This window comes from Cupressus sempervirens, chromosome 10 (genome assembly GCF_028749045.1).
Source record: "Cupressus sempervirens isolate cs-2001-9-10 chromosome 10, ASM2874904v1, whole genome shotgun sequence".
Classification (NCBI taxonomy): Eukaryota; Viridiplantae; Streptophyta; class Pinopsida; order Cupressales; family Cupressaceae; genus Cupressus; species Cupressus sempervirens.
Genome location: NC_143127.1, coordinates 672,456,826 through 672,479,782, shown reverse-complemented (window position 1 = coordinate 672,479,782; position 22,957 = coordinate 672,456,826). Strand labels below are relative to the sequence as shown.

The following is a 22,957-nucleotide window of genomic DNA, read 5'->3' as shown; positions in this document are numbered from 1 at the left end:
GACCTCTTCATTCCCTTGACTTTGACCTCTTCTCAACACCATGGTTTTGTTGATGCTACTCAACACCATGGTTTTACTAATGATGCTCTAATTTTTCAACACATTAGCTACTGTGCTGACAACTACCCTAGCAGTATCTCCTTCGTTAGGGAGCCTAAAGATGTCATCACTTGAACAATTGTTCGAAGGCAAAGAATAAATTTTACTCGTCTTCTTGTGTTGGTGAGTTTGATCCCTTCTTTTGGGTCTAAGCCTTTGTACTTTGTGTTTCTACCTTCTTAATCTTTGTTGTCGTTTGTGTTGTGCTATTTGATGGTTTGAATTTATGCTTCTAGGCCTTGATATTGTAAAGGTCAACCCCTTTATTTAGGCTTACTTTAATAATAAAAAACATTAATATGAAAATTGAGAAAAACAAAGAAAAAATGAAATGATAGACCTAATAAAATAGACTAATAAAATAGACAACCACATGCGAAAAAATAAAAAAAGACAACAAGCAAGAAATGTTAAAGAAGGCAAAACATAAGAAGAAAAACACTAAGAAAAAATAAAAAATAAAAAATAATAAAAACCCTTAAAAATAAAGTATGAACAATGAAACTAGCGAAACTAATTAAAAAAGCAAGAACTAATTAAACTAGCACAAATAACAACAATAAAAGAAAAAGAACAATAAGACACAAGGGGCGCAAGCGCCAAAGTTCCTGCCTTCATGATTTTATGGTTTATTGAAGTAGGTTTTGGTTAAAATATAATGTATTTAGTTTAATAAAATATTTTTAATAAAATTTATCCACTTGTCACAAGAAAAGAAAAGATAAAGTTGCAATTAATGCTTGGTGTTGGAAAAAATAGTTGTATTTTTTTGTTGAAGAAAATTAAATTTTTTCATTGCCTTTTTTCTCATGAACCAATAAGATTTTCAAAAAATTGTATTTTTCAATTTCAAAAAATCATGCAAATTACAAAACCTTTTGCAAACATTACTATATGAATGAAATGTAAAATCTGATTAGTGCAGCTATTAATACAATGGACTAAGCAAAAGCATAAGTTACTGCCGTAGGCAGGAACTAAAAACCACGAATAAAATATTATATAGAATGTGTATATATTCCCTCATTCATCCAATCTCATAAAATATCCTCATAGGAAACGGATAGTCTCGTTAATTTTATTAGGTGGCAGTATGGGCAGCCGACGTGAACAGCTGAAGACTGGTATGGGTTTGTATTGCACAGATTGTTTTTATTGGGTTTCCATGGCAGAATTTTTGTTATTTGGTTTCTAGAGCTCTGCATTCTTCCAAAAAAAACCCTAATGGCAGGATTGTTTTTGGGCTCGATAGTAGCTCAAGCAACATTCTGCCTCTGACGCCTTTTCTGCAGTGGTTTGCTTGAAGGCACACGAGATAAAGGTTTTTACATTCAATGTGGTCACCACATATTAGCTATTGTTTTCGCTGAAAATTAAATGCTTCTCTGATTATCACGAATGGGTTAACAATATGCATGGCTACACACTGGCATATTTTCTGTGTGATTTTTCTTCGAACAAAGATTTTTAATTTGATATGCTAAACATATTTTGTTTATTTTTCTCTGCAAACCCGCCTTGGTGATTATTGCTTCAGTAGTTGTAGTACAGGCTAGCCATATACATTTGAAATCTTTAGGCATTTTGTCAAACAGTTCCTTTGCCTTGTGATTGGGTGTATGATTCTAATTCTGGTATTGAAATGCTAGATGTGAATGCCTAATAATCTTGTATATTCATGGAAAAATTAGATTCTCACGCTGTTAATATTTACAGTTGTCATGCATCAGATCTGCATGTAATTATAACATTTACTTGTAATTGTTAAAATTTTTTACGCTCTTTACACTTTCACTGTTCCTTTTAAACTTCTATGCACGTCATTTGTATTTATAGGATCCTCACGCAAGTGAAACTTATACAACTTTCATCCATTAGACCCGTATTGGTGCATTAAAAAAAGCATAAAATTGCAATATATTGATGGAATGAGGTTTGCACCAGGGTTTTCAACCATGAAAAGCCAGTATCTGCGAACCAACAAAAAATTAGAAAATGATGGAATCATGGTTTCAACTGCTCATTCCAACAAGACAATACATCCATAATAAAAACTGTTTTTTATATTCGATTTAGTGTTTTGTTACAATATTATGATAACAGAGAGGAATGCTAAACTATTGCATAGCTCAAAATTGAAATCCTGTTCAGCATCCACATGCATTAAACAACACAACTTTTACCCGAACCTGGAATACACACCCTTAACTAGATTTCCTGATCATGTTCAGGTGATTACAATTAGTTTCAAAAGAATCAAAACACGACAACCAGAAAGACACACAGACCCCTCACGCGACCGGATTTAATCCTATTGGAGAAAGAGAGTGGAGATCTGGCAGTTTTGATTAGTGCAGAAAGACTGGGCTATTTTAAGGACTCCTTACAATAAAATAAATACTATTTGGTAATTCCAGGTGGCAGTGGTTCTAAAATAGTTAGAATTTACATAGCATGCAGTGCTGAAGTTTAAGAATGCCTGCAATTTCCTTAAGAACCCATTTGTTTGTCGGAATTGACTTGGAATTGGAATCTAGTAATTCCTAAAATTTCTAATTTGCAGTTTGGTTGTGCCAAATCGGAATTGGGAATTCAAATTCGTATTCCCATTTTGGACCCAAAATGAGAATTTGATATTCCACCCAGGAGGTCCAATTCCCATTTCCCCTAAACTATATTTTATAAGCATTTCAGATCAGGTGCATTGCTCTCCAGATCTCCTTTTATTTTCAACAGGGCTCTTTTGTCTACTTTGTTGCACTGTGCGTCTGCTGCGATTTGAGTTAAACACAAAGCATATACTGAAAGCAACGCTAACAGCTGCATTACAGGGCCCATGGATTCACATGATATCCATAAAGTGTCAAGAGCATCACACGGAGAGTCAGTGCAAGAAACTGTTGAGTAGGGAGACGATTTGGAGGGGTCAGAGATTGGTGTAGATTGAGAGCAGCCCTCGCAAGGCTCTCACTGAGTCCACATTGGGTCAGTTCCCATGTCAACAATTGCTTTGAAAGTCACAAAGGACATTCCCATTGCAACACTCATGAGGAATTCTCCTTTCCCAGCTTGAACGGACGTATGAGCATCTAATTGCCTAGCTATCTACTATTTCACAAATGCCTCAATTGCATTCATTCGTCTCTAGCTTTAATCAATAGCCAAATGTAATCGCTCAGTAGAATTGAAGCCTCCTCCCTCTAATCTGATAGACTTACGACTATTTGTATAAGAGAGGAGAAAATGACTATTTTGAATTGGGTAAACCAACCAAAAGTTGGAAACAATTTCCCTGAGTAGGGCCGGCAGGAAAGTTGTTGTATCCACAAAAGTTGAGTAGAAGTTTATTTATTAAATAGAATCTTTTGTTTATGCCAAAATTTTTACACAGAACCGCTAATCTCAGTTTTATTGTAATTCCAGTTTTGTACAATCAAACCCAAGAAAAACATCTTCCCAATCAAATTCCAAGTGAACCAAATAGGTCCAATCATATTCCCAAAACCTAATTCCGGAATAACAAATCCGGAATTTGACAAATTTCGAATACGAGACCAATACTGGAATTGCAAATCCTAGCAGCCAAACAGGCCCTAAGGAAGGATAGTATAATCAAACTGAAATTAAAGTGTAGTTTAGTTTTAGTAAAAGTCAAAAGGCATGTGAAGAGTTATGTTTATTAAAGAAAAAAGGTATATAAGGAAGGTCAACAAAGGAGAAGAAGGCATCATTTGTTTTTGGGAAGACATTTAATATTATTACTCCTTAAGGAGCTTGATTGTGGTTCATTAGCCTGAGGACAAAACTCCTCGAGCTTTGAAATTAAAGGACAAAACCCCCTTAGTTTGCATTATTGAGTTAGTGGACGAAAATCTTTGATTTAGACAGACTCTAAGACATTTCAAAGGCATTTAATGAAAGACTGATCACTTCAGGTTGAATGGAGATTTACAACAGAGATAATAGGATACACTTTATACTTTTTGAGGTACATTTTAAGCATGAAATCTGAATTATAGAATAAATTGTTAAGCTACACTTTTTAGGTTAATCTCAGACTTATAATTAATTGTTCAAATATTATTTGGGTTAGGGTTTATTATATTTAAAGAAAACAAGGAAAATCTCAAAGGGGCATTACAAATAGTATAAGAGCTGGATTTCTCTACTAGGAATCACCACTTTTAGAAATCTCTCTTGAGAAATTCAAGAAGCAATATCTCTCGCAAGTTACATAAATATGAAGAAAGGAAGAAATAGATCAAGAATGGAGCCTAAACCCTAACCAAGACAAAACAAACACCATCAAGCTTGGCTAAATTAACATTAACATTTGGTGGATCAACAAGAGTATTGCATGTGCACGAGTGTGGAAACTAGATACATATTGTTGATGTGAGTTTTATATCCTTACAAAATGCAAGGTAAAACACTTGAGGTTTCTAGATGAACATTGAATATTGAATCTTCTCTTGAATAAAGACGCCACTTATGTTAAAAATTGCAATGATAGATCATAAAGGTGACTCCAAGGCTCCTTTTCAATGGTGAATACTCACTCACTGATAATAATGTGACATATTGGTATTACGAGGGGACTTATGCTATTTCACTAAGACATTGTCAATTGGACTTTTTGGATAATGTGGCTTCACAATGTGTAATGAAAATATATTCCAACTTCCAATTTACGAAATGCAATTAAACCTATGAATCTAAGCCACTTCTATTTATACTTAAGGATGCAAGGATGAGTGAATACCCTTGAACTCTACTAGATGCAGTCTTGCCATCAACTCCTCTCACCTAGTGCAATCTTTTAAGGTGTGTTTGAGAGATGTTCAAATTCCTACCATTTTATTAAATCCCATATATAGATGCAAATCAGTGAGCAAGTACCAATTGAATATAAATCCATAATAATGCCATTTGACCCTGCAAAGCAAGACTTACAATCAGTAAGCAGCTAGTGTTTGTTTTATGATTGAGCTAAGCAAGGATGCGTTCACAATTACTCTTTTCCTACTAAATTACTCTATAAGCAAATTCTAACTAAATACTTGAAATCAAATCTATTCTAAGTGAGTGATGTACATCACCATGCGATAGTTTTAAGAAGTTTACAATTATTCACCACGCCAAAACACAACAATGAATAGTAGAACAAATTTGGTAGTATTTTAGCAACAATTCTCCAACAATCTTACTTTACGAATGAGAGGAGTGCAGCTTATATAGGAACCCCAATTACAATGAACAATCAAGATCATTTTGAAATCAATGGCTTAGATTAACTTATTGAAAACACTAATTAGGGCAACTGCAAATAGCCAATGAGAATAAAGCACGATAAAATTAGCCAGTTCGAAAATTCGATGGCTTGAGGGCCAATAGGAAAAAAGGAAGATGCCTACTCATCATACAACTTATCATCGAAGAGATGTAATTCCTTTTTGTTCTTCCTTCTAGCAAACTTAAGGTACTTAACCATAATCTCACTAAGTTCATTTGTGGAAATATTGGGAAGGCTATTGTCCTGTAGTTCAATGACCTGTAACTTCTCGATGCAGGTATTAATTATGTTGTCCCAATCTAAAGTATGCCTCTGTATATCAATAATGGAAATCATAAGGGAGAGAATTATTCAATAGACTCTTCTCAATAGAGTCCATATCCCTAAGTAACTTCTTTTAACTTCTCCAATCCAATCCATTGGAAGCATCAATATCAATACCAAGTAATTCCTTGACTGTAACAAGTACTTTTGAAAATATCTCTAAGAAAGGATCCTCAGTAACAAGACAATCAACCTGTGTATGCTCAAATGTATATTTCTCATAGATAGTGAATGATACCAATGAACAAAGTCATATGCATTTCCGCTATCAATTACTTCTTGAATCAATATCAATGCAGAGCCACTCTTTAATGTCTTAAGATGGGGGATCATCTTGTCTCTAATTGGCTGAAACTCTTTTCACGTCTCCTCTAATTCTTGATCGTATCCATCAATATTGTGGTCTTCCCATATGCTCAAACCATCCTAGTAAGGAAATCCTCAGCTTGTTTTCTGATATCTCCTGCCCATTCTCTTACCTCTCGATAGGTGTTTCTCATTACATCATAAGTATCTTGTGACTCCTAAGAAGTGGGGGCCATATGGAACAAGTGGAAAACTCCAATGCCTTGGTGGATTCACATGTTCGTTTATGTACTCCTAACATCATATTCTCCAATTTTAGCTCATCTTTCTTCCTTTTCAGCTTACCCATCTTTTCTTCAATTGTATATGTAGTACCCCTCAATTCCTATTTCATAGTGGCTTGCCCAGTGTCGAATGAGATGATGTAGTAGTCATTTGATCTCATCTCTATCTTGTCACCAATTAGGACAGCCATATAAAGTGCTAGATCCAAATGTCTCTCTAGTAATTCTATAGACTTTCTTTGCTTGTTTAGGTTCTTTCCCCTTTCCAATCTTGTTCAACGATGTATTAATGTCATCTATTGGGAGTACTTCCTCTACCTTTCTCCTTTTCTCCATGTTCTCTCTTAGCCAATCAAGAATTATGGCCAAATCCATACCATTATCTAGCTGCCATCCTCATTAAGTCCCTTTAATGCCGCAATGATCTCATCATCAACCTCCTATGTGTTGAGACTAGGCTGCCTCATATCATCTCTCAAATCAACCACTACTCGCACAGTAAGAGATGTTGGCAGTATCTCTGTCCCCTACTGAATTGACTATATTGATGAAGATGCCCCTTGATCCTCCTAAGGTAGAGATCTCCTTATCTCCACCTTGTTATGAACTTTGTTCCTTATCCTACATTTCTACTTCTTTTATTGATGAAGAAACGGTAGTGGAAGTAGTGTGGTAGACTCACACCCCTTTTTTTCAGATTGCTTACTTGTTTTCTCACTTGCTACTTTTGATGTCTTCGTCACATTGTCCCTTTTCATTGAGGTTCATCCTTCATCCTCATTATGCAGTTTTGAAGTGCTGATGGTCTTTTCATATCCCTCTGAAGATTACTTCTCTCTTTGGAGCATCCTTCCATATGTAAAGGTAACACCTTGTTTCCTCAACTTGTTTATCTGCTTGTCAACCCATGCTTTTGACTATCCACCCCTTCCTTCATCAAGATGCCAATTTCATGAACGCCTCTATTTGTGACCAATTGGGTGGCTGGATTGGCTTGCCTTTTTCATGTTCATAATGGGGATGAATATGATTTCCATCATCCTCGACATGATCAAGAATAGGAAAAACACTATACTTTCTCATGAAATCAACTGACATTCTGGATCACATCTTTCTCCTTATAGCATACTTGTCCACTAGATCTGCCCAATAGTTCTCAATGTCTATGTTGTGTTTGTATCTCTTTCCCTTATAAGTATGTATTCTTCGGAATGGATCAAATTCTTTCCTTGCCTTATAGCCTCCAAGTTGATAGAATTGTAACTCCATATTAACTATCTCTGTTGCCTGTAGTGAAGGACATGTTTCAAGAATCTTCCCCAATGTGAAAGAGGAAGGCATTCCTTGCTTATGCTTCTCCTTAAACATTTAATCAAACTTTTGTTGAAGATGGTAGCTGCGATAGAGATCTTTATCCCTGGAAATATGAACGTTATTACCGTTATTGTCATATTTAGCTGAAAAGGACACTTAAAGTTTAATTTGTAATATTATAAATGTAAATGACATGTGTCATTCACATGCATTGAGGCATGAATATTCGAAGAGTCATACTTAATTATAGGAGTTATGAGAAACTCAAGAGATCTTCGGTTAGAATATGAAGAGTCTCTTCTATTGTTATATATTCGCATCATGCAATAAGCATTGTACACTTGAACTTTTATTATCAATAAAGATATATTTTGTTGTGTGGCTGGGTTTTTCCCTTCATTCTTGAAGGGTTTTCCCAAGATATTTCTGGTGTTCTTTGTTTCAGTTTTTCCTCTTTCCATTTGCTGGTTATTATCTTTGATTTCTAGGCTATAGTTTCAACAACTTTGACAACTATCATACCACCTCTAGCAAGTCCATCTTATCTATTGGATACTAATGAAGTTTGTAAGGCTCTAAAGAAAATCCTTGTATCCTAATGTAATTAAAATTAGGGAATTGGATGTCACCAATATCTATATTTCTCAATCAATGTAATGGCCTCCCTAGATAACCTCCTATATAGTCCACACTAAAGTGTGTGTGATGTTCATGGTCAAACAATTATCAACTCTCTTATAGCTTGCTCTTTCATGTCGTTGTAACTTATGATGACAATCATACACCTTAAACTATCCCTTATTGTTTCCTATCATACCCTTGCATATAAGACCTGGATAATGTTTCTTGCTAGCGGTAGATCACATAGGAACTTCTTGATGATTTGTAGCTTCAGTCGGATAAATTATGTGTCTGACTACTATTTAAATCATTCATAGATATATGTGTATATTACTATATATATATATAGATATAATAGAGAATGGTTCTTTATTATATAGATACATAAGTACATATAGAAATATATTAAAATTGAGAAATTTAAATATAGGCAATTATGTTATGCTGAAGAAATTAATATGAATTTATGATACAGGAAATTATATATATGTATATATATTATCAAACATATTAATCTGACTGATTGCTAATCATATTATTATCGAACCTATTAATTTGACTGATTACTAATCATATTATCAAACATATAAATTTGACTGATTACAAATTGTTGTAAGAGAGTTGGTTATGTGATATTGACTGAGAGAGTCGGCTGTTAGATTTGTCTGAAGAGACATGGAGCCATGTCCGTGGAGGAACATGTCTCCACGTAATGTGAAGGCATGTCCATCTGTGAACATGTCTGCAACCGTTCACTCCTATATACATGTAGACCGAGTCAAAGTTGATACGTATCAAACCATAACTTAATAGTCTCAAGTGTTATCAACTTCCTCAGTGACTGTAACATTCATAACAATATTCTGTTACACCATACTGTCTGTACCTCCCATACTGACCAGTCATACAAATTCAAGAAGACAAATAATTCAGAGAGAATTATTCCCGACATCTATTAGCAGAAATGTCACAAAATATAAATAAAATTCATCTCATATAAATCTGATCCAATTTAACATGGCATCGAAGCAGTGTGAGAGAATGATCAGATCAGATTTCCAACATAAAGGCAATCTAACTACCATATATATTTCTTTTAGAAAAACATTGCATTTGTCAAGATGGTGAATAGAGTTAGACTTGAAGACAGACTTGAAAGTGCTTCAAACTTTGAAGCTTGGAAATTATTGATGATACTCCCATTAAAAGAACATGAGTTAAAAACCATGGTGGAAAACACAGTTCTTGAACCTAGTGAGAAAGATGAAAATAGTCAATGGGAAAATAACAACACCAAAGTAATGAAATTATTGGTAGACAGAATGAAAGATCACATATTGGTTATTATCATCAAATTAGACATAGCATATGCTATGTTCAAAGCCCTAGAAAACATGTTCGAGATCAATAACACTAGTAGAGTTCTTGCTCTTAAATTTCAACTATATCACAAAGATAAATGAGGGAGAGACTATCACCTCATACTTTACGAGGATAACGGATTTGAGAAATCAACTCTCCACTATTGGTCAAACTTTTGATAGTAAGAAGTGGACAATGAAAACCCTAAATGTGCTTCCTATCTCATGGGAATTAAATATTCAAGGAATAAGTTCTCGCTCCAATCTACCTAAATTTGACTGATTGAAAACTGATTGCATTCAAGAAGAGTTTAGATTAATGACTAGAGGGATCAATATGAATTCTACGAAAGAAGACATTTAAATTCTCACCACTCAATCTTAGAAAAGAGGGAAGAAGACTAACTTCAAAAGGAAAAGGGGCAAGGATACAAGTGGGAAACAATTATTCAAGGAAAGGCAGGACCTATCTTAAGTGCAACGCTATAAATGTGACAAATATGGTCATCTTGCAATGAAGTGTCCCGATAGACCCAAACAAGCATGGATATGGATTCAAAGAAACTTATATTTTACACCGCCCTATCTAGTCAAGTTTCAAACAGCCTAAAGACTTGGGGGATAGACAATGGTGCTTCTCGACACATAATAGGTTTCAGAGAACATCTGAATTCCATAGAAGAAAATTACGATGAAGTAACTATTGGAGGCGATATAAATTATCCAGTAAAGGGAATTGGAACCTGCACTATCAACCTCAAATCAGGCATCTCACTCCAACTCACAGGTGCACTATTTGTACTCGGGATAAAAAAAGTTTCTATTTCAGCACTTGAAGATATAGGTTACAAAATTACTTTCATGGAAGGAAAAGTACTAGCTTGGCCCAAGAACTCAAATATCAAGAGTGCTCATACTATTGGAATAAGGCATGGATGCCTCTATAAGCTATGTACATCTCCCTCTCCAGCTTCAATCCATGAGGCAACCAGTGTAAGTGAAATTTGGCACAGGAGATTTAGGACATTTTCATTTTTGTGGCTTAACCTCTTTAGAGAAGATGGTAATAGGACTACCTAAACTCAAACTTGAACATGAAAGGACTTGCAAAGGTTGTGCATTAGGGAAGAACACGAAAAACACTTTTCACAATAGTGAAAGTAAATCTAAAATTTTACTAGAACTTGTTCATTCTGATTTATGTGGACCTATTTCTGATCCCTCCGTTGGAGGATTTCTGTATTATAATATCTTTGTAGATGACTACTCTAGGAAGACATGGATATACTTTCTAAAATGTAAAGAATCTAAATAAATTCTTATGAGGTTCAAAGAACTCAAGGCTCTAGTAGAAAACATATTAGGGAAGAGGATCAAAACACTAAGAACAGATAATGGGAGGGATTACACTTCAGAAATCTTTCAATTTTTTTGTAAAAATGTTGGGATTACGAGGGAGTCTACTATTCAATACAACCCTCAACAAAATGGAGTTGTGGAATGAAAGAATAGAACTATTGTTGAAGCTGCAAAAGGCATGATGCATGATCAAAACTTAGAAACTTATCTTTGGGTTGAAGCTTCTAGTATCACCGTATACATCTAGAATAGATTTCCACACTCTCATCTAGAAAACAAAACCCCTAAAGAAGCATTCATTGGAATTAAACTGAATATAACACCTGAGAATATTTGGCTGTCTAGTTTACATTCACATTCCTAATGAGAAAAGATTTTAATCAGAGCCTTCTAGGAAAAAAACAATTCTTGTTGGGTATAGTAAAACTTCTAAAGGTTACAGAGTTTACATTCTTGGACAAACACACATTGAACTAAGCAGAGTTGTGGTATTTGTAGAAGATATTGCATTTAAAAGATCCAAAGATGAAGACGTAATTAATGATGAAGATCCTCAAAAGGATCCCTCCCCCGAGATTTAGAGGGAGAATTAAGAAATCAATGAAGATAATATTTTCATTGAACCCATGGATACCTTAGAGTAAATAAAAAAAGACCTCTATGGGCTAGGAAGATGATTGAAGAAGCAGGAAAATATGCAGACCCCCCTGAAACTTTTATAGAAAGCAAAATACTGAATAAATTTTCCAGTTATTTTGCATTCATGAGTGAACTTATAAATTCAAAGCCTTTAAATATAGAGGAATCCCTTCAACATCAAACTTGGAAGGATGCCATGACATAAGAGTATAAATCTATTCTCAAGAATGATGTCTGGGACATTGTACTCAGACCCAAAGACAAATCAGTGGTCTCCTCCAAATGGTTATTTAAAATCAAACATGCAACAGATGGACGCATTGAAAAACATAATGCTAGGTTTGTTGCAAGAGGTTTCTCTCAGAAATAAGGTATTGACTATGAAGAAACATTTGCCTCAGTTGCCAGAAATACCTCACGCAGAGCTGTAATTGCTATTGTTCCATCGAAGGGATGGAAAATTCATCAAATAGATGTAAAGACTGCCTTCGTAAATGGAGTGATTGAAGAAGTATACCTAGAGCAACCTGAAGGATTGTAGTGCATGAGAAGTAGTCCCATGTCTGCAAATTGAAGAAAGCTCTGTATGGTCTCAAAAAAGCTCCTTGAGCTTGGTATGAAAGGATAGATCATTATCTATCAAAACATGGTTTATCTCATCACTAATTGCAAACAGGATCTTGCATCTGAATTTGATATGAAAGATTTAGGAATTCTTTACTACTTCCTAGGCTTAGAAGTATGACAGCAAGCAAATATCATTATTTTAAATCAAGTGAAGTATACTATTGACACATTGAGGTACCTTATTATTACAAATAAACAAACAGCATACATCTTCACCAAATCTCTTGCGAAAACGAAGGTAGGATACTTCAAAAGTAAGCTTCGTATAGTTGTAATTACTGAGAATAAGTCTCAACATCTTTGATTATTGTACTAATAAAATATTTCTATTTTATCATGAGTGTTATTTCTTGACTTTATGGGCCCTATGTACATCATGAAGTGATGACTTCTAAATGATTATCACTTGCACTTCTGGTAGTTATTGCAAGTGACGTCTTACAATAACTTGATCTTCTATCATGATGGATATCTAAGTAGATCATTATAGATCATATCTTTTAAATCAATATCTACTGAGGAATATATATTTTCAAATAGATATTTACAAGTTGTATTGTATAGATATACCATGGTGGATTAATATCCATGAACAAACCATGATTTTAATGTCCCTATGGTAAGTATCACTTGAGTGATATGTGTGCACATACCTTATTGACATCACGAATACTTGGTGAATATCACGAGGCTTGATATTTGTAGGCTATTACTCTTAGTATTAAATAAATATCATGAGACTTGATATTTGTAGACCATTACTCTTGATATCATGAGATCATATTATTATGGTGGATATCTCCAAAACAAGATATCCATGAACATACCATACAATCTGATATTACTTTAAGGTGATATCTCTTTTCACTTTGTGTTGATATACCTATTATCCTCCCTAGCTAAGAGGTAGTGTTGATGATTTCTAGCTTCAGTCGGTAAAAATCAGATGCAACTAATTACTATTTAAATCATTAGTAGATATATATGTATATATATAAATATAAGAAAGAATGGTTCTTTATTATTTATTTAAATTGAGAAATCTAAATATACATAATTATTTTATACAAAAGAAATTAATATGAATTTATGACGCAGGAAATTATATGTATGTAGATATATTATTATCAAACATATAAATTTGATCAATTACTAATCATATTGTCAAACATATTAATTTGACCGATTACAAATTGTTGCAAGAGAGTCGATTATGTGATATCGACTAAGAGAGTCGGTTGTGAGATTTGTTTGAAGAGACGTGGAGCCATGTCGATGGAGGAGCGTGTCTCTACATAATGTGGAGGCATGTCCATCCACAAACATATCTCCAAACATTCACTCCTATATATAAGTAGATTGAGTCAAAGTTAATACATATCGAAACATAAATTAATACAGTCTTAAGTGTTATCAACTTCCTCAATGACTATAATATTCATAACAATATTCTGTTACAAGATACTGTCTGTACCTGCCATACTGATCAGTCATACGGATTAAAGAAGGCAAATGTAACAAAATATAAATAAAATTCATCTCATATAAATCTGATCCAATTTAACAAAACTCTTATAGAATGTCCTTGTTTTTTACCAAGTTCCTTACTTGAGTGTCTAGATTGTTGATATTTCCTCTATGAAGTAAAACATCCAAGTCTCAAACACAACCCCTTGGGGTGTTCCCATGATTCTGTTCAGCATGGAAGTCATATCACTCTACTCATCCTTTAAGCCCTCACAAGCTCCTTATGTAATTTAGAATGATTCTTCCTTGGCTCGCTAATCCAATTTTTATTGATGATGTCCATGCAAGCTTCAGGTTTCTTTTTATACAATGCCTGAGCTTCTTCCTTAGTCCTTATCTGCATCCTTGGGTAATATGGGATTCCAAAGATCTCTCTTATTGCCTCTTCTCCTAGGAATGCCAATACCAGTGCTTTAGCTTTAATTGTCCCTATCTCTGAATCAGAATTTCTTGGACATTCCACTAAAAGTTCTTTGCATCAAATGATGGATGGAAATTCAGCTACATGGTAGATGCGACTTCTCATTATGTTAACTGCCATGTTTGAAGGTAACTGGTCTTTTTTTCCGAACATCCTTTGCTTCATTCTCCTCATGTCTAGGTGTTCCATATTTGTATTCGTCTCCTTATTCCACTTGGACGATATCAGGGACTTAGGATAGAACCCTCTTGATAACTTCTTTAGCAACACTGTTCTCACTGCTATCCCTTTGCTCTCCACCATATCCCTGTTCAAAGCTTGAAGTTTGTATAGCTTAAGGGACTAAATATAGTGACTGATTTCAGACATTTAAACCTTTAATTTAATCCTCAAACCCAATTTCAAGACTTAGACAATTCACACTTATTGGCTTTAAATGAAACTTGGAATTGAGGACAACACAACCATGAACAAAATAATCCTCAAATACAGATCAGAACTTTGAAGTCATCAATTTCTGAAGACAGAATCTGAAAACTAAGTCTGCAACTATGTATAACTAGGCTTTGAGATCTTGCAAACCACACCCATTAGATGACCAAAAATTGACTTTAAGATGACAATAGATGACCAAAAATTGACTTTAAGATGACAAAATCAGACCTTGTCATAAAAGTATAGACCCTGATTTTCTAAGGACTGCGTATTATAAGTCTAAAAACATCATTGAACCAGTCCTAACACCATGTTAAATGTGTTAATGTTTTAGCCTAGATGATGGACAATCAGCAATAAGGAAGAGCAGAAATAATGCACACAAGACTCAATACATTTATCCTAGGAAAACCCTTCCACTTGAAGGGCAAAACCCAGCCACACCAGCAAAAAATCTCTTTTATTGATAAAAAAATCAAATACATTGTTTCCACTTGTTTATTCTTTTACAATATACCAATTAATCACATAAATAGATTAGACAAGACTCTTCATCTTTCACATAGAGGCCTCTTCGAGTCACAAAAATAAGACCCTTCATATTTCCACATATTCAAACTTTCACATTTCCATACACATGCCTCTTCACATGATGCATACGTGTTTTTACATAATATTAACTTAAATATAATTACAAATATCTCTTTCAGATGAATATGACCATAACAGTCATAACACCATATTTCTATGTCATAAAATCAGAGATGATGATTTCTATCGCACCTACAAACTTCAACTCTCCCTCTTTGCTAGAGAGAGATCTTTAGTCAGGCATACACACATAGCTGCAACCAAGGATGATAAATTCATATGTTATCTCAACATAACATTATCCACCATAGTTACTTCATGAACACATAGAATGGAGTCACACACATGACTTTCACCATGCTTGCTCATAGAGTGTAGAGCGAAGACTTTTATCTCAAAACTTTCCCAGAGAAGGATACGTTTTCACCATGCCTACTTGCAAAGGGTGGTCCACCGTACCTACTTGCAGAGGGTGGAATGAGGGCTTTCACCCCAGATTTCTCCCAGAGAAGAATGCATTTCCACCATGCCTACTCGCATAGGGTGGAACGAGGGCTTTCACCTCAAACTTCTCCCAAAGAAGAATGCATTAATAACTGAGATTTTCTCTTTAATAGAGACTCTTTCTCAGCATGGACAACTTTAATAACAAAGACTCCTTCTCAGTAGGGACAACTTTAATAATAGGGACTCCCTCTCAGTAGGGACAACTTTAATAACATAGACTCCCTCTTAGTAGGGACAACTTTAATCTCCACAATAAGATGGCTGACTATTGCATAAACTTGCAAAGGGGTGGACATCTCCCTCTATCATGTAACCTCCCTTTGAAGCTTAATAGTCTCTCTCTAAACATGATCTTCTTCTTTTTAATGAAGATAATGTGCCACCAATTTTGCAAAATCTCTTAGTATCCCATTGCACCCTGCAACCAAGAGATCTCTAACAACTCATAAGATCCACTTATCATAGAGATCAAAGCAAAGGTATACTTTCTTTGCAGCTAGATACAAAAAACATAGAATACTTATCTCTTTGAAGTTTGATCTCAACACACACTTAAAAAGGCAGCTCAGCATTCATATGAGCAAATGTGTTACTCAAGAAGAATGTTATTATAAAAAATGCGAATTGGAGTATTTAAGAATGACCTGCCAGTCTAACCACAAAATTTTACACAAAGTCAAGTCAATATATGCATCATATCTGATGACATAGAACATAAAAACTCTTATATATGGTTGATCATATAATCGATCATCATGATAGCATATAGATCATGTCGAAGTCCCTTATTATTGAAATTTGATACTACACTTTATGTTGATTGCAACCTATAGTCCATTATTCCAATAAATCTCTACACATGCATAGTGTAATTTTGCATACATACAATGATGAAGATGCACAAGTAATGTTTGATATTGATCCATCAAAACTTACATGGTGATAGTCAATAGCCAATGCCCCTAAACAACAGAACATGATTCTTATATGAATTCTTTTAGAATTATAATCACATCCACACAATAGATTAAACTGAAAGCAACAGGGTAGATCACAGAGAAATCTTGTCAAGTATCACTCACACAGCTTGCTAAGTATAACCTGAAAAAAAAAAATCAACAACAGTTCCAAATTTTGAACAGATATTCTCCCTTTCATGTATCACATAAAACTCACATAATAAGTTGAATAACTATAAAAGTGGAATTTTACCATCTTTATCAGAACTATACTAGGGATTAAAAAACAAAATAAGCACATCAAGCACACCAATAAAGAACAAAAAATTTAAACCTCAACATCAATTCAGATTAAGACTGCAAGCAATGTCCTCGTGTAATCTGTATTGCCCTACATCCTGCATTAATATGGAGATCAATGCTATACTTTATTCCCAGTAGGGTAACAAATTCAATACTCAAAAAATAGAATACTTATCTCCTTTGAATCTGCCAGATAAATCACAAGCTTGAGAATGTTGTGAAACTTGAAAATTCCTCATCAGTTACCATCACAACAATTGAGGCTGCAGCAAACTAAAACTGCCCTACATAGAGAAGCAGACCACGACATGTTCCAACATCCATAATTTCACGAACTAAAAATTGATGTTATTGAGGACCTGCTCCAATTCATGTAAATGGATCCCATTTCCACAAGCTATGTGGCTACAAGAAAATCATATGATGAAGATCTAGGCTTGATGTCTCTCTTTTCCATTTGCCAAATATACTGCAAAGATTTTCCTCACAACCCAAGATGGAGACACACTAAAGCCGCATTGTAAGTAAATGAGAATATTCATTTCAGAGTTGTCAGATGATTGCATTTGCGCAAAAAGACTCAGAGATCTTGCGAACATCAACACTATGTCCTACAGCTTGCATATACTTATAAAATTTTTAAATGCAAGATCCATCTCTCCTGCCTTTCCAAGACAATTGATCAGAGAGTTATATGGGACTAAATTTGATTTCGGACCTGAATCCACAATTTCTGAAAGCGATCAATGCTAACAAATACTTCCCTTCTTAAACAAATGTATGGCCCTCTAAAATATCATCATTGGCTGATTTCATAATCACATTCCCTCAAGCAGATCTTTAGCTTTCCTCTACGCAGGCAAAATGATAGAAGACAAAAGATTGAATTCAATATATCACACCAGCTTATGAGCCAACCTCCATGATTTGACCGCATAAGGCATATGGTAGATCTTCTAAAACAAAAAGATATACGACAATAACTCCAATCACACAGTAACTAATAACAAATAATCTCTGATATACATTGAACCAAAGAGCACCTCCAGTGATCATTGCTCACATATATCAAACCCTCAAGAAGGATATGCTTCTGATAAAATAAATTGCACTAAAAACATCTTACCCAAAAAAATATTGAGAAAACGATACATAACACCTTCATGCATAATAGCCCCAACACAAATGAGCATGCATCACTCAAAAAAAAAAACAGTTACGAAGTCTCGACGATATTCTCTGAACTGAAGATTGCAATACTTGAACCATCATAAAAACTGACTAATGCTAAGCATAACCTGACAACATATCCATGATGCCAAGTCATCTTCTGATCAATTTTAATAAACATAATATGATGAAGATGAGTGCCAGCTATAACCTTAACCACTGCAGGAATTGCATAAGCATAGAAATACTATCTTGAACACCAGAACTGATTCTATTGAAGGGCTGTCGGGAGTTTCCAATAACAAAGGATCCCCAATCACTCGTGATAAGCATCCCATACACTAGGTGAAAGCTTGCCCTTAATATTGCTTTCCAAGTCCCTGTGATGACATATAAGAATGACAACTACTACCGAACCAACATGAATTAGATAGAGACGGACATCTGTCGAGAATTAGATGTAATTCAGAGGAAGAATTCCGAGCTGCTTGCTGTCAGGGGTTTGTTGGTTACTTGAATCCTTGTAGATACACGTTCACACAGATTTAAAGCTGAGGAGACAAGTCATCATTACCTTGCAAGAAAAATAAAACTGCCATTTGTAAGGAAGAGTGCTTCGTCAAGCGTGACATTAAATTTGACAACTGGAATTTCTCTGATGGAGTCATCTGAAGCAAACTTTGGTTGAAGACAGACAAAGCGCTAGTATCAATGAAACACACACATCGCATCTTGACAAACAAACTTGCCTCAATCAACTGGAATTGATCGTTCATACCATTGATGTAAAAATCGCCTGAGGAGATTAATCGCCTAGGCCTGAAAAAGTTTAATCAGGAAAAATCGGGAAAAATCGGGAAAAAATCGAGAACTAAAAAACCACTAAATTTTAATAAAAAAATGCGATTTTTTTACAGAATTCAATGTTTTTTGCATCTAATGACTTAATTACTAACAATACATAAGAAACAATCATGTTTAGATATATATCAATGCAAAAAGAGTTATTAATCGGTAATTTACTAACAAGTAAGTAGTGACAAGTTGTAAATTACTAACAACTAACAAGTTCACAACACATGAGAAGTATTCTCATAAATAAAGTGTCAAATGTAAAGAGTTCAAATAAGCACATCAACATGACTACAAATAAGTACAAATGTCAAATACAGGACTACATCTTCCTCTTCCCAGTCGCTTTACTAGCGAGTGCAGGAGAGGGTAAAGCTCTAGAACTAGAACCCCGCAAGGTTTGTGCCCGTGTCTGTGTCTGTGCCAATGCAGGAGATGGTGTAGCTATAGAACTAGATGTCGGTAGCTCCACATTCGTTGCACGCAAGATGTCAAGGTCCTCTGCAGTAAGCTCAATGTCATCATCCTCATCATCGCCCTCCTCGATGTCATCCAAATCGATGTCATATCCAGTTCCACCCCCTTCCTCCTCCGCGGCCTCCCTCTCCAAATTGGAGATGTCCTCCTGTGTAAATAAGGGAGCCTGCTCCTGTGCCTTCCAATCATAATAAGGATCTATCTCATCCAAATCGATTGGCCCAGGAGGATCTTGTTGTGCCTTTTTCATGCGCAATTTAAGATTATATTGCACATAGACCATGTCATTCATCCTCTTTTGGGACAACCTGTTTCTCTTTTTTGTGTGGATGGCCTCAAACAAACTCCAGTTGCGCTCACAATGTGATGCGCTGCAAGGCTGTGATAGGATTCTGAGAGCAAATTTTGCAAGATTTGGAGTGCTTGCACCCCAAGTGGTCCACCAAGCCACTGCATCACAAAAATTTTACAAGTTAGAAAATACTAATAGACAACAAAAAGTGAAACATAAATGTTAATTTAGCATTTGAGATTCAGAAGTTTGCAAATGTATTACCTGGGGTTTGTGTAAGCCTTGCTCTCTTGCACAGAGAAGTGGAGAACACCTTGCCCCCTGCTGAAGTGAAGATCTCTTGCTCAACGATGATTTTATCTCTTGTTTCCTCGCTGGTTACCATCTTTTCGACGCACTCACTTAGGCCTCTGATGACCTCTCCATCAGGATCTGCATATGTACCATCAGCCCTAAAACCAAAAACCAAAAACAAATAAGTCTTGCAATTTTAGTACACACTCAACACCCTACGAAAGCAAAATGAACTCAAGTCTTCGTTAACTTAAATTTGAGTAAGAATGAGCTTACAGTATACCTAAAATGTGGGTTGAGGAAATATCCTGTTGCATGAATGGGTTGGTGGAGCTGATTATTCCACCTTCTATCAATGATCTGCCAAATGGGTTCATATTTGATGCTTTCCCCCTTGTAGTAATTTTTGACAGATTCTTTGGCCTTGTCCATGGCCTCATATAGTTCACCCATTGGTGTTTGGTCTCCATCAACCAAACGCAAAACTCTGACTAAAGGCTCAGACACCTGCAATATAAATTTGAAATTAGTTGACAAGTTACAAAATTATTATTTACTTGAGTTACAAACTTAGTATGTTATAAAGTTGTAAAGTGTAAACTAAAACTTAAAGTTTTGTAGTTACCTTTACTATTTCATCAGCCTTATCTTCAAAATATTTATCAAACACAATCCGCACAACATTCTCTCCTTCACTCTTCTTTGAAAATGTGGAAGCAAGCCATTTTTTGGAAAAAAACATTTGCTTCAAAGAAGCCAAATTATTGAGAATGCTTTGCAATGTCAAAAAAATCGTTGCAAACCTTGTGACAGCAGGCCTGACAATTTCTTTGCCATCAGTGTGCTTTCTCATCAGGCTAAGGACCCATGGGTAATTGTATATGTAGTTTGTCACCCGCCTTGCATCCTCCACAATTGGAGTGACCCACTCAAGTTTGCCCATGTCCTCCAAAAGAAGGTCAAGGACATGTGCTGCACACGGGGTCCAAGAGAGAGTGGGGTGCCTCTGCTGTAGGAGTTTTCCTGCCAATTGTAAAAGAAAATACTAATTAGTTTCCAACTTTTCAAAAATATCAAAATATTAAAAATTCTTGTTGTGAAATTCACAATGCACATGCAACATAAAATTACGGTTTACCTGCGGATACATATGCAGCAGTATTGTCTGTGATGATTTGCACCACATTTTCAATGCCAATCTCTAAGACCATGTTCTCCAACATCAATGCCAATGTCTGAGCATTTTTTACCTTGTTGGAGGCATCGATTGATTTCAGGAACACCACATTATCATTAGAGCAGGCCAAAAAATTAATTATGGTCCTGCTCTTCCCATCCATCCACTTGTCAAAAAGAATGGTGCAACCAAATTTTGTCCATTCTTGTTTCTGTTCCTCAACAAATGCTTTGGCCCTCTCAACAACATTTCCAATAAGCCTACAAAAACAAAATTTAGTTATGTCTTAGATTCTTAGTAATTTAAAATTGATTTAGACTTTAGTAATCAACATTCTAATTTCTAGATAAATTAATAAAAATTTAGAACTAAGTAAAAAGTTAAAAATTAAAAGGAAATCGAGTGTAATAAAATTATTCGCTTACCTGCCACCCAACACAAAATGAGAAGGGGACTTGTACCCCTTTCCTGCAACTGTCAACCCTGTGGCCAAAGCCTCCCAATAGGGACTGTCAACAACACTAATAGGAAGGTTGTTGAAAACCCAAAAATCTGCCAGTGCATTGTCCAACTGGTCATGGACCTCCTTATTCCATCTAGTGGCCTCTAATGAAGGTTGTGCACCAGGTGTGTGCCTCAGCACAAAATAGCTCCCTATCCCAGAAGCACCTGCTGATCCTGATGGTGCGGAAGTGCTAGGAGGTGTAGGAGTGGGAGTGGGAGCGGAACTCGTGAAAGAAAAACCACCCTGTTTGTGGACACGCGGCCCACGATAAGAGCTGGCCATGCTCTCAATGGCTGCCTCCTCCTTTTGAACATCAACGAAACTGCCCTGGGTCTCTGCTATGGCTGCCCTGACATGCAATTTATTCCGCTCTCTTTGCAATTTTTTTGCTCTCTAGCTGCGAGCAAGGCATTTGCAAACCTTTTTATTTCTTCTGTTGTACTCTCACAAGGATTCGTATCATGTTTTGAGATCCCTGCGATGTGATATTTGAACCGGTAAATGCCCCCAGATATTACTTTTTCACATTGAATGCAAATCACTTTGGTTGGTTCATCGGGTGCTTCATAGGCATATTTCCATGCCTGATCTCTCGCATTCTTTGGCCTGGTGCCAATGTAGCCTGAGGGGCAATGGCCATTTGTCTGCCATTTAAAACTGCTGCGGGCTGCCTACACATACAAATTTAAAAAAAAAACTATAAATAAATTATAACAAGATCAAAGTTAACAGTTAAACAAAGAATTCAAGCAACATTCCAATAATAGCGCCAATAAATTGAAATCCAAATAACATTCAAACAAACTAGCTGCTAGGGTTTCAAATTTTTCAAAAAAGTGCAAATTTCTAGCATAAATTCGATTTAGAATGGAAAAAAATGCAAATGAATGCATTTAATCTTGCTTACATTCATCAAATGCATTCCTAACTAATTAGGAATGTATTTTTATCCATTTACATGCAAGAAAAAAAAATACAATCTCTTGCAAAAATAAAAAACAAAGATTCAAATCACTTACCTAGTAATGAAGAAATTGAATCAAAAGGCCTCCAAATGCACTCGATTCCGCCTGTTTCTTGCCAAGAACTCCTCCTCTATCCTCTCTTCTCCAAAACGCCCTAAGCAATGTAAAAACAGAATGAAAAAAATGTGTTTTTTTGTCACTTTATGTGATTGCCAGGTGCGGGCGATTTTTTTGCAACAAATCGCGATTTTTAGG

At 35.4% G+C, this 22,957-nt stretch overlaps 2 protein-coding genes across 6 annotated transcripts in view; one reads left to right on the top strand and one right to left on the bottom strand.

Moving 5' to 3' along the window:
* Positions 1–1,072: 1,072 nt before the first annotated feature.
* LOC149535609 (guanylate kinase 2, chloroplastic/mitochondrial-like) overlaps positions 1,073–22,957 on the top strand; it is a 172,352-nt gene continuing 150,467 nt past the window's right edge. For 2 of the 5 annotated variants that reach the window (XM_089805174.1, XM_089805172.1), the window contains exon 1: positions 1,075–1,223. The gene's annotated coding sequence lies outside the window, so the exon portion shown is untranslated. Of the gene's footprint in view, positions 1,421–22,957 lie in introns of all 5 variants that reach the window. The other 3 variants (XM_089805175.1, XM_089805176.1, XM_089805173.1) reach the window with 3 other exon arrangements.
* LOC149535610 (uncharacterized) lies at positions 20,003–22,412 on the bottom strand. The gene is made up of 2 exons (XM_089806162.1): positions 20,339–22,412; positions 20,003–20,213 (listed from the first exon to the last, which is right to left on the bottom strand). Exons 1-2 carry the CDS (start codon positions 20,506–20,508, stop codon positions 20,003–20,005), a joined length of 381 nt encoding a protein of 126 aa, XP_089662288.1. The 5' UTR covers positions 20,509–22,412.

Coding starts and splice junctions, on each gene's coding strand:
- LOC149535610 (XM_089806162.1), bottom strand. CDS start 20,508: ATGGGTGAACTATATGAGGCCATGGACAAGGCCAAAGAATCTGTCAAA. Junction 20,214..20,338: donor TTCCTCAACCCACATTTTAG/GTATACTGTAAG, acceptor TTTTGGTTTTAG/GGCTGATGGTACATATGCAG.